This window comes from Trichoderma aggressivum, assembly GCF_033847375.1.
Source record: "Trichoderma aggressivum f. europaeum strain CBS 100526 chromosome Unknown scaffold_027, whole genome shotgun sequence".
Classification (NCBI taxonomy): domain Eukaryota; kingdom Fungi; phylum Ascomycota; class Sordariomycetes; order Hypocreales; family Hypocreaceae; genus Trichoderma; species Trichoderma aggressivum.
In genome coordinates this window covers 105,421-117,751 of record NW_026946393.1, presented here as the reverse complement: position 1 = coordinate 117,751, position 12,331 = coordinate 105,421, and the positions used below count along the sequence as shown (strand labels likewise).

The window sequence follows — 12,331 nt, the reverse complement described above, 5'->3', positions numbered from 1 at the left end:
AGAATATAAATCTATATGTTGAGTTTCTTACAGCAGGATACGGCTATTTTGTGTATGTTACAACGCATAACGCAGGGACAATCCCGGGGTGGTAATGTGATATACACGTAGTTATTTCAGTACAATATGGACCCAATTGAGCCTTCATACGGAATTCCGCATGAGGCCTATCTATAAAGCGGGGAGCTTATGCTGACCCAAGGCACTATAAAAACCACGACAACCCCTACATTGCATTTTCAGCGCTCCAGAGACTACTAGAGTGCTCACTACAGGCCTCTCTCTACACCATGTCGTCCCCCAAGACCGTCGACACCGAAAGTGCTGGGCTGTTATACAACCCCGACAACGAGCATGAAGACGAATGCTGCTCACATTGCGGGCGAGCATACAAGCCGCTTTCTCATCAGCAGGAACGAAGCAAAGCAACTTGGATTATCATCTGGATCCTTCTCTGTGCACTTTTAATCAACATAGGCGGGCTGCTGTTACAACTACACCGAGTTCCCAGTGGCGTGCAGAAAGACCCTTCGTTGCAATTATACTGTAAGCTCTCATCTAGTCAACTCTATCGCGTCTACCCTTCGGCCTAACTTTCAATTACACAAGCCCCGGTTAATGACCTGGTGGAATATGTTCCGCATCTATTCAACAGGAGTAGAGGAGAAGATAAAACGCGGTTTCAAGGCTGGCCAACTGATGAAATCGACGATAACTGGTCATCATTATATTCACGTTAGTACTGCCACTCCTTCTCCCATGTTAACACTGATTCAACCAATGCTAATCGTTGATCGTGTTTGTAGCCGGCATGTTAAGTGCAATCGATGCTCATACCGCTTCTCTGTTGCCTGAGCGCACAGCCCGCCTCCCACTAGAGGGGAGAGAAAACGAATATGTCATGACGCTCGACATATTCCACCAAATGCACTGCTTGGATGTCGTTAGGATGGCTTTATACCGAGATCGATACGACAAGCATTTCTACTTTCCCAATGGTACGATAGATTACTGCAAGTGGCTGCATGTTGGTATGTCTTGTCATGATCCAGATTAAAGGAGGACGCGTGGACTTATTTTTTCCTTCTCCCAGACCATTGCTTGGACCAAGTCCGCCAAGCGCTCATCTGCCAAGCGGATGTCAGCGTTGTTTACTTTGAATGGAGTGACGTTGTGCAAGGCCTTCGGCCTCGAGTCGATAACCAGCACACCTGTCGTAATTTCGACAAAATCCTTCACTGGGCCGCTGAACACACGGTAAGTGCGCACAATTGGCACCCCAGCAAACACGTTGTGGAAGGACACGATGGAAAACTGGAAATTCAGAAAGGAAGAAATCACGCCCTACCAGGTCAAGGAGAATGCAATGCTGTGTAGGCTATCTAGGTGGATTATAGAACGAATAGGAACAGTGAAGATATATACATACCTATGTAGTAGGCCGAGAAAGCTTAAACAGGAGCGAGACGCACGGTGCATGATGCGAGATGCTCCTAAAGGCGGAGATCAGCCTGCATCACAGCATGAATTCGACGATAACTGTTACTCCTGTGATATTTTGGAGCTGAAAGAGTCTATTGCACTGCTTGTTTCAACTATCTAATTGGATGACTTGGTCATGGTTCAACTGCTGCTTGGGCACAGAGGAAATACTATTATCGGATACAGTACAGCCTGGCGTTGAAGGAGCTAGCAAAGCATATCTAATTCAACTGTGATAGAGTTATCTAGTTGTTGAAAGATATGGAGACTTCGAGAAGTGGTGAAATTGTTTCTTGCTTCTGGAGCGAATTAACTTTGGACAACCCGTTTAGCTTACAACATGCTAAGAACTGTGTATCAAGGATCACAACGAGAGCAAAGGTGGCGGTAGCAGCAGTGCCAATGAAAAAACATTGTGGGCACTTCAATTTTCTAGTTTTATATTGTTCAGGTGCGTGTTCTGGATCATGTTCACAGTGTACATCAAGCGGAATCTCAGCTTGCGACGTGTTTTTTATACTAGTATTATACTCTACACGATCTATGGAAGAGCAAAAATTCCATCATATGATACCCATTTCCTCAGATGACACTTTGTTAATTCACTATATTGCAATAGGTATGAACTGCCAGAGCTGGTTGGGGGTCTGGCGATCCGGATACAGAATAGCAGGAGTGTTGTCGTCGGAGCTACCATAATTGAGATCCATGACAAGATTTGGGAATTGCACGCTCTCAATTCTAAGAAATGCGTTAGTTGCGAAACTATGAAGTAATATGAATGGGAAAGACATGAAAAGAAAGAAAAGAAAAATGCCTACTGGTAGGTGTCAGACTTGACGTTGGTGATTTTCCAACGGGTACTCTCGTTATGGATGGGGTTGTATACGGATGTGTCGAGCTGCGCAACACTACCATCGACTGGATAAAAGAGTTAGAACGAGTCTTTGAGGAATTATAAAGTTTATTAGTCTTATTGCGGATGAAATCGTGAGTAAACAAAGTTATGGAAACATACCGGGAGCAGTGATCCAAGCGTCGCCAATGACGGATTTCAGACTATAGACACCCCGGCGAAGAGTGGTTACAACCCACTGCTGATGTTGGTTGTTGGTAGCCTGTCTTGTGCTTTAGATGTGTTGATTGATGAATATTTAACGGGACATATAACTCTGGGGTGAAACTGACAACCCGACCACACCCTCAATGGGGCCATTGAAGGGGTTAGCCGCGTTATAAATATCAAGGACTGGGTTGCCCGGGAGAGTGCTGGCGATGATGTAGGTTCCGTCCTTGAGGGGCATGATGAATTATTCTCGATATATACCTCTCGTATGAAAAGAAGAAGAGGAAATTGATTGCCAAGGTGTTTATTCAGTGTCTTGCTTCAAATAAGACGGATATGATGGATCGCTCACCGTTTTATATACTTCTTTACTGTATGAAGAAGCTGTCATTTATTTGTAAAATGACGAGAGCAAGCCATCTCAGCTTCTCTAGATGATTGCTCGCATCTAGACGCATGACTACCGGGGCGCAGCAGTACCTCTCACATTCCTACCATCTGCGGCTGAGACGTGATGCCGCTAACTATTGAGGCGTTGGTCATGTTTACACAGGCTGCTTACGATGCAGTTCCAGAACATGGCTTTGGAGTGGCAGTTGCTAGCCGAGCAATCGATAGTTACCATCTAATATAGCCCCTTCTATCCAATAAGAGCATAGACTCATCACCATCCTCAGAGCTGAGATATCTAGCTCCAGGCGCGTGGCGGCACTCACTGCACGTACTATTGATGAATGCCGTTCCCGACTTCTGGCTACTAGAGCGTCAACGCATAGTCAAGCATAAAATTAGCCTTATTACTGGCCAATAATGATGTTTACAGTTTTCGTACCCGTGCCGACCTGCATCTCTCAGACCGTTGAGGCCCCTTTAGCATGTCTTGAAGTAGTTCCAGACCCAAAATAGTGCGAGCAAGCATGTGTCCCGGCTGCGCTAGGTATCGGCGCTCGCGAGATCCCGTTGTGTAAGTGGCTGCCTCATCAGAGAAACACTCAATTTCTGACATCTGCAACCTGAAGAATGGTATAGCTCATGATGTGGCTGGCATAGCACTCTCGTCAGAGAGCTGAGGGGCCTGATGGTGTAGCGCAATGGGAATATTTGGTCCCGTGTAATCGTCACCGCAGTGAATGCCGCGATTGACTTACAGCAGGTTGCTAATTAATGAACTTGGAGAAGAAGGTTTTCTTTGGGCAGGCCTTAGGGAAAACTGAACTTATCCCTTGAATGTAGGGCATTCACCTTGTGTGGCCATGCGAATATGGACCTTCACATGGTAAATAGGTATTTGGGCATAGCCACAGCAAATGATATTAACACTGACCTCCAAAGCGCAAATTCCAGGTCGAGATAACAGTCTCATATACATAATCATAAATATTTCAATATAGACGAATAACCCCCCAGCTCCAGCTACCAAAACTCATAACAAAGCTCGCGTACATATTATATTACATACATCTTACGTCGCATCATGTCGCAGAATCATAAGAGCTGTGATGCTTACATGGTATCTTCATAATATACACCAAACGCCATTCGTACAAGTACAAACAAAACGCCAACAATTTTACAAGTTCGATGTCATGGAAAAAAGCAGACAAAAACAGGCTGGCCCGTCTCACATCACACACGCGCTCTCATATATAAAAACAGTCGCTCCTTTTTGGGGGGGATTTTTTTTTTACAACCCCAGCTCCCATGACTCTCCCCAGAGCTCATTAAGATTAAGACCCAGCAGTTCAAGGCTTGGGTCGAGGTTAAAGGGCTGAGTATTGTCATTCACGCCCCATGATGGATCCACAGAGACTGGCAATGGTGCTGGGAAGGCAAATGGCGTTACGGACTGAAAACAAAGTTAATATCATGGTATGCAGAAAAAATGGAAGACGGGTAATTACTACTCACCTTGGTTCCGTCAGGCAGTTCCAAACCAGGAACTGGGCCAATGCCTGGTCCAGCAATTGGGCCGATGGGAGGGGGGTGAAGAGGAGTGCCTGGCAGCGGAGCCGACGATAGAGGAGGCTCCTGGTTCGCAAGAAGCTTATAATGGAGATTAACAAATCTCTCGGCCGACGTAGACTTGGCCGCCTCAGTCGTCTTGGTTCCCAGATGAGCTTCGAGGAGTCCCAAGGCCGCGCACATGATGGAGTATCCCCACGGCTCGTTGTTGCCGCAACGCAGCAGACGATCTTCCTTCATGGCAATGCACTTCTCGATGAGCTTCACCGTATGGTGCGAGTTGATCATGATCATGTTAGTCGACCCGCGCGGCTGCAACATCGTAACACTGCAGAGGTTGATGGCCGTTGTGAGGGCGTCCTCTCGCAAGAAGTTGAGTGCTCGTACACCCTGCTCATACAGCTTATCGTGTAGAAGAACCATGTCCCGCGCAGCATTGTAATAGATGATTTCTGAGTACTGGTACTTGGAGTTTTGCTTGCGCAGCTTGAGGTAAGGCTGATGCAGAGGGGTAATGTATTGCCGCAGCTGGACGTGCAGCAACGTATATGCGATCAGTGGGTTCTTCTTGCTATCGCTGTTGCTTTCGGGATTCATATCCCAGGAAGGGAGAGCGTCGATTTCATGAGTCAAGTCATTGGTATATCGAATGACTTGGTCATAGTCAATCTCGGACACCGGCCCAGTAAGAAGACGGCTGAGCTCGAGACGTAGAGGCAAGCTCCGTCGCGCCAAGTTTTGGAACGAGGAATACGTATACTCCTTGGCCGGCTTGGAAGGTGGCAATGTCGTCGTGTTCTCATCAAAGTCTTCGTCGTCCAGGTTCCGAGGAGGGTTGGTATCGAAGTGAAGCTGGCTCACCAGGGTCGGCAGGCCGTGGTCAAACGACGCTTGCATATCAAACTCCTGCACCGTTGCCCATATCCTCCGCCGCATCTCTTGGTTGTATACGGTGATCTTGCCGCCCATGTGACTCGGCTCACGGTGCAGTCCGACAGCGATGCCATCGCGAATCAGATTCCCCGAGCTGGTCCAGAAGCGCTTCTTCTTAATAGTATTGACGCGCTTGCCAAGGTAGAGCAGACAGGCAATCTGATAGTGAATCAGTCGCCGATGCTTCTGGCTCTGCCTGTCTGCCCACGCGTCGCACGCCACGATCCACTTTTCAGCCATGTGCCGTGGCTTCGACATCATGCCAATGAACTTGAGCTCATCGTGGGTGTGCACGCAGCTTGCAACGGCCATCATCGACAAGACCAAGGCCGTGAAGGCTGCGTATCTCTGGTTGCCCCCAGGGGTCCAAAATTCCGCATACTCCTTGCGGAAGGTGGGCACGTGTACAATGCGGTGGATCTGCTCAAACTGATCGAGATAGACATTGATGAGGGCATCCGCCTCTTCTCTGGTAGGAAGAAGGGCCTCAAGCTCCGGATCCGGCTGCTCAAAGATGGTCTCTCGTTCCTCCTGCCGGCGCTTGCGGTCCTTGCGGTCATGCAGAATCACCGGCCGCAGCCACTCATCCGCCGTCTCCCGCATAAAGGGACACAGGCCGGTCAGCTCGACAAAGGCCATGCTGGCGTTGTGGGGGCCAAAGTAACGAGTGCGGAAGCCTTTGCCACGGAAGAAACGCAGCTCACCATTTTCACCTGCCATGCCGCTCTTCTGGATGATTTCCTGCTCTTCCGCGGGGGGTCTCGCCTCACCGTCGGCGCCCTCATCCTTCTGCGTCGACGGCGAGTTGGTGCTGCCCACGATGGTGCTGCCGTCTAGGGACGACGACGCCCCGGGCCTGGTGAGCAGGTTCTTGAGCTGGGTAATCTCCAGCTCCAGCCTGCGGATGCGATCATGGTCCTGGCGGGCCAGCTCAGAGTCTCGGGGGCCAAAGCCCGAAACCGCATCGCCAATCCCGAAGCGGCGCGAGTCCAGCTGCGCAAAGGACGGAGGGATGCCGGATGATGCATTAACGACTTCCCCGTTGCGTGATTCGTAGCTGCAGCGATCAGGGGTGCCGCTCTTAATGCAGCGCTCGCATGGAAAGCCACGATCGCACGAGAGCTTGCGGCGGCGGCACTCGAGGCAGCTCAGTCGCACGCGCTGTCTCTTGCGAGCCGGTGGTTGGTCAGAACCGTGTCTTGATACCGAACCGCCGTCGGAGTCCGGGCTCTCACTGCGATCAGCCATGGCGAAGATATGTCGGAGTTACGACGAAAAAAAAGAGACAAGGAAATACTGCGCAAGGCGAGAGGAGGGGTCCCGGGGTCAAAAATGTTTGGTGGTTGAGATTTTTATCAATCTGATCTGATAAAGAATTTGCTGCAACGTGTGTCATGAGCGCCTTTTCGGGCCAAAGTCCGAGCCGACGTCCGACGCTCTATTCCGGAAGCAGAAGGTATCGCGCTGCTTAGTCATTAGCTGGCGTTGCGCGCCTCGGACCTCCGAGTTCACATGGATGTGAATTAAAGAGCCGGGAAACCTCAAGAATACGCCAGTCCCAGTCCTTTCTCGCTATATATGTTGGTACATATGTGTATGTTAGTTCCGGCTCCTTTTTCCGGCGTGCGCGGCCTTGGTCGTATGTAGCTCGTGCGTTGTCGAATATGACGAAACGTCGTCGATGTGATGAAAGGGAATTTACCCGCTGAAATCCTTTCGCGATTCGCGAAATGGCTGCCTCGACCATCATTATATCTCTGCCTCCAGCACGATCCAAGCATGGCAGGTTTTGCAACCCTGGTGCGCAGCTCGCTCAGACTTTCCAAACTGGCCAAGCGCGGCCCCGAACCGCTGATGAAAACTGACATATCCGGCGTCCTCCGGCGAAACAAACCCACCGACTCAACCCACCCAACGGGATGCCCTCACCTCCGGGTCCGGAGCGTCCGCCATTAAGCATTCGGCTGTCTATCGAGTTATTCCGTAATGGTTACTCACCATGACCAGATTCAAAGGTAATTCGACCTCTACAAGGGCCATGCCCTTGAGTCTGCTTTCTCTTGGGTACATGTAGACTCCATCGGACCAACAAGCACTTTGAAAGCCAACGTGGAGCTAGGCCAAAACGTGGTTCTACACGAACCAGCTAACGACGGATATTGGCTCTAATTCCGCAGCTTCGTTGCATCAATCTCCACCAGGATCAAATCCCTTGCCAGGAGTTCGAGTGACTCACGGACTGCCGGTAGCATTGCGGGTCCGAGAATCGAAGATTGTAGGTGCAACCATTATGCTGCCGATGGCCATCCGGCCGCGTAAATGGCGCTTACACGTGAAGCTCGGTCATCCATCATCTACGTAATGGAAACCGCACCCTCAATGCTGTAAAAGGGACGATGGTGCTCTGCATACAATAACTGCCTTCTTGCAGTTGGATTCCATTGCTTCATTGAGTTGATGTGTGTCCCATTTAGTAAAGCTGTGGAATCTGCACCCATTGAACACCAGTTGTACAGGAAAGCTGCTATACGCATACCGCCATGAATAATCATTGTGCTTCAAAATAGATACCCAAAAAAATTATAAACCCGGGAAATAACCAAACTGTTTATTTCTCTTAATTACACACCTATATTCGACCCGGATACGGAAATCGCAAGATCACAGCGACGCAACATGAGTCCAGGTTATCTACCCAAGTAAGTCACCATGGGCGCGGTACGGCAGGGGATATAGCATTCGATGTATGCGGAAAGGTCGATTGATTGCCGAATGGAATCTAAAATTGCCCAAAGAACGACCCAAAAAAGGGCAATAGATCGATGTCCATATCCACGTGGCACAATCATACTACCCTGTTATATATCTGGCACTGAATGAGTCGAACTGCCAAGTAGAGATATTCGGCCAAGCATTCGGTACCTGCCTATGTACATGTATTGATTAGCCGCCGACTCCACTCTCAACTTCTTCTCACATCATCATCAGCTGACCCTACGGAGTAACATCATTTCACTCCCAACACTCAATTAAACACCCTTCCCCGGCTCAATTGGTCCCAGAAATCTCTTCTTTCAAACCGTCTCACGACGGACCAAAAACATCATGGCGACAAACCGTGCTCCTCCCTCCGAGCAGGAGATGAAAAGCCGCATCATCACTCATATGAACACGCAGCATTCCCGCGAACTCTCCCACTACCTCCGCCACTACGCCGGTCTCTCCGCCCGCGCTGCCACGGCCTCGCCCGCCATTCAGGACATGAGCCTCGCCGGCATGACCATCAAAACCCGCAATGGCACCTACGACGTTCCGTTCTCTCCTCCTTTGTCATCCTGGGCCGAAGCCCGCCCTCGTGTCATCGCCATGGACGTCACTGCTCGCGAGGCACTCGGCATCAGCGACATCTATCTCACAGAATGGGCCAGGCCCAGAGGCTTCGACTGGATCCCTCTCGGCGGCGTCGTCTTTTACTACATCTGCTACGCTGGCTTGCCATGGGTTGCCCCGGGGAGCGCCGTGTGGGAAACGCTCAGGGTGGTGTTTCCAGGAGGCCCGGAGTGGTTCTTGTGGATAGTTAGGTCGATTTTCTGGATAGTCTTTGGTATACACACGGTAGAGGTGTATTTCCTTGACAAATGGAAGTTGCAGAAGCACGGCGTTCCGAGGTTCTCTTGGGTGTGGTGGGCGTGGGCCAGCAACATTTTCTTCGAAGGTGTGACGACGTGGAAGAGGCTAGACTCGATCATTGCCGCGAAGAGGGCTCAGAAGGAAGAGAAGAAACACTGATTTCCGTCTGTCATGCAAGATAGATTTGCGTAGAGAAGGGGCGCAGCAGCATCGAGATTATGCAATAATATCTTAAATTTCATGCGACTCTCGTCTATATAGATAGCTATGTAGTCGTCTCGGTGCTTTCAATTGACAGGCCCCATTTCCATTCTTCTTCATCTCTTCAAAGATTCGCTTTAGTAGTCACCCGCGTAATTGTCATATGTGCCCTGCATTGCCTGTGTGCTCACCCATTCTTCGCTAGCCAACCCCCTCACGAATCTATCTTCGAGATCGTCAGGGTCCTTGTGAAAATCACATGCGAAATCGCACACGGGAACCGTCTCTTCGCCGAAGTATTTGCATATAGATGCGTGTCGGCAGGCGTTGATGCTCTCGCAGTAGTATGCTAATGCCTGCAGACTCCTTAATCGCGACTCATAATTCGAGTCGGCTTTTGTGTCGCTCCTTATCATCCGTGTGACTCGTTCGAGATCCTCTCGGCTATAGTATAGGAAACAATAGCTGGCGTTGCCATCGCGACCTGCTCGCCCGACTTCTTGGTAATACCCCTCAAAGGACTTTGGAAGCCTCCAATGCACGACGAATCGTACATTATCTTTATCAATGCCCATGCCAAACGCTGTTGTGGCCACGATGATATCATAGCCTGGCTCATTGTTGATCCAGTTGGTCAAGGTGTCTTCCTTGACGTCTTTGGGCAGCTTCGCATGAAAGGGTCGCGCGCCGACGCCTGCGTCTCGGAGACTGGCTGAAAGCGACTCACATTCATCGCGAGACGTGGTATATATGATGCCCGAAACATTTTCGGTTCTCTCACGCTGCTTCACCAGCTCACTCTGCCGCGGTTCGGCGCGCCTACGGTCATATACGGCATGTATCCATTTTAAAAAATCTGATATTCGGTTGTCGTCCTCGTCTTTGGTGTATCTGATCTCCAGATGAAGATTGCCCCTCTCTGGACTCATCAGAAATGTTTTTATCCTTTCCGGTGTGGCATCGAGGCGTAATATGTTGAGGATATCTTGTCGAACTTGGGCATTCGCCGTCGCTGTGAGGCACATGATGGGCACATCTGGAAACGTCTCTCGAAACCAGGATAGTCGTTTGAAGTCTTTCCTAAAATCATGGCCCCACTCCGATATGCAGTGAGCCTCATCAATGGCGATGCGAGCAAGCTCCTTTTGTCTGTGTACGAGCTGCAGGCGCTGGCGGAACCGCGAGCCCGAACACAGCTCCGGGGTGACGTAAAGGAGTCTGGTTCTCGGGTGGCCAGTTTCTAGATCTCGCTGGATGCGGTCTCTCTCATCAGGCGACGTATTGCTGTTTAAAGAACTGGCATCGATCCCTGCAGCTCTCAAAGCCTCTACTTGGTTGATCTACAGGTAGCATCATCAGCTACCAACACTTATCGACGGGAACCAAGCTGTCGGCCAACCGTACCATCAAACTTAGCAACGGCGAGACGACAATCGTGACTGGCGGGGATGCCCGTTAGTCCACCTCATTCTCCTCTCTTCAAGGCGACAACTCACTGCCTTGATCAATCACGGCGGGCAACTGGAAGCACAGGCTCTTCCCGAACGACGTGGCTGCTTGGACGTATACATCATGGCCGTCTAATGCCGCCTCAATAATTTCACGCTGATGGGGCCTTGAGTAGCCGATTGCGTGTGAATGTCAGTTTCAGCCCTGCACACGATGGAAAAAGGACGTCCGCCAGAGAGGGAAATGACGGCAAGAACAACAAATCCACCAAGCCAACTAACCTGAAATCGTCCTTGTGGAATTGCCGCCGGAGAGTGAATCCGATGTCCGTGCATGAATTTGCCCTCTGCAGGGGGGGCATGGCAGAGAGAATCTAGACTTCAGGGCGAGGCAGAGGCAGAGGCAGAGGCGGGCATTGGCTGGGACGCGGCACAATGGATGAGCGAGTGAGTGAACAAAGATCTGCGCAGCATCGAGACATTTGGGAGCGCCGCGGACGGACAGATCTGGTGCCAGTATGAGGGCTTGCTGAGATTCACAGGGCGAAGCTTCAAGTTAGCTCGCGTTAGAAGCATTTTGACGCTCTTCTAGAACGCGTATGGCCACTTTCGGGGACGCGGGACATGGAGTACCTTAGTACCTGGTACGGTTGCTTAGTGGTGCTGGGCTTGTATTGGGTACGTGAGCCGAGGACACGCCGTAATGGCCTCCCGCATATTAATAGAAGAGCCTTACAAAGTAGCGAATACCTTGCTAAGGAGGTGTTGGCTGGTAGAGGCACGTGTTATCTGCTCTTCACTCGTGTTCCTCTGGATGGTCGCGTTGTTTCGTTTCTTGTGCACGGCAAGCATCCGATCCTGCAGCTCCTCATAATCCATCAACACCCTCTGTTCGTTTGCTTCGATTGCTTGTACGACGCGGAAACGCTGTGATCAGGTGTACGAGTTACAAGTAAACAAATCAAGCGTTGCAGGCCGTTTAAACACTGTTCCCCATAATGTATTATAGCGCCATGCTAGCGTCTCCTCTCTTCGACTGCTTTTTTTTCTCTACCCCGGCTGTATTGCGGCCAATGCGAAGTTGAACGCATTCCTGAGTCCTGCTTGAGAGAATCCATAGCCAAAATAAGCACTCCAGTTACCTGGAGCAACCAGCTGGCAGGATGAATATGGCGAGTTGATGAACCGATTACGAGTGCACATGAGAAGTTATCCAGATTTGCCGTGGACGTCATAAATGCCCAAAAGTAGCCAAAACCCGTACCCAGCGACTTATCTGAGCTTGCTCCGTAAAGTAACATGGAAGTGCTCCATTGCCATGGTATTCAGCCTGAGAGATGGGATGACCGTTCCTTATAGAGCTACATCCTACGTTAAACATGAATTTGGAAATATTACTTTGTAGTGGTGATGCCAGTACATCACCGGCCGACCTGGTAGGAAAAGGGGCCGATGAAGCGCCCAACAAGTGGCGATATCAGTTTTCCAAAGTACGGAGCTGTACAGTAATACTCCATACACTCCGGACAGCCCCATCCTGCTTGATGAACGCATTGCTTCCCGCGCTCGTGCTTGCAGGGCATGCGAGTCAATGTTTATGCATTTGAGC

General features: G+C 50.2%; 4 protein-coding genes across 4 annotated transcripts; 1 reads left to right on the top strand and 3 right to left on the bottom strand.

The window, feature by feature from the left end:
* Positions 1 to 2,087: 2,087 nt before the first annotated feature.
* On the bottom strand, positions 2,088 to 2,786 carry Triagg1_6676 (uncharacterized protein; the record flags this gene model as incomplete). Its single annotated transcript, XM_062901326.1, has 4 exons — positions 2,088 to 2,223; positions 2,304 to 2,403; positions 2,501 to 2,610; positions 2,671 to 2,786. 4 exons carry the CDS (start codon positions 2,784 to 2,786, stop codon positions 2,088 to 2,090), a joined length of 462 nt encoding a protein of 153 aa, XP_062754292.1.
* Positions 2,787 to 4,232: 1,446 nt separating this feature from the next.
* Positions 4,233 to 6,691, bottom strand: Triagg1_6675 (transcriptional regulator family: Fungal Specific TF; the record flags this gene model as incomplete). The annotated part of the gene is made up of 2 exons (XM_062901325.1): positions 4,233 to 4,394; positions 4,457 to 6,691. The coding sequence occupies 2 exons, from the start codon at positions 6,689 to 6,691 to the stop codon at positions 4,233 to 4,235; spliced, it is 2,397 nt and encodes a 798-aa protein (XP_062754291.1).
* A 1,857-nt stretch (positions 6,692 to 8,548) lies between these two features.
* Positions 8,549 to 9,232, top strand: Triagg1_6674 (uncharacterized protein; the record flags this gene model as incomplete). The annotated part of the gene is made up of 1 exon (XM_062901324.1): positions 8,549 to 9,232. The coding sequence occupies one exon, from the start codon at positions 8,549 to 8,551 to the stop codon at positions 9,230 to 9,232; it is 684 nt and encodes a 227-aa protein (XP_062754290.1).
* Positions 9,233 to 9,411: 179 nt separating this feature from the next.
* On the bottom strand, positions 9,412 to 11,084 carry Triagg1_6673 (uncharacterized protein; the record flags this gene model as incomplete). The annotated part of the gene is made up of 4 exons (XM_062901323.1): positions 9,412 to 10,614; positions 10,679 to 10,713; positions 10,771 to 10,889; positions 11,005 to 11,084. 4 exons carry the CDS (start codon positions 11,082 to 11,084, stop codon positions 9,412 to 9,414), a joined length of 1,437 nt encoding a protein of 478 aa, XP_062754289.1.
* Positions 11,085 to 12,331: the final 1,247 nt, after the last annotated feature.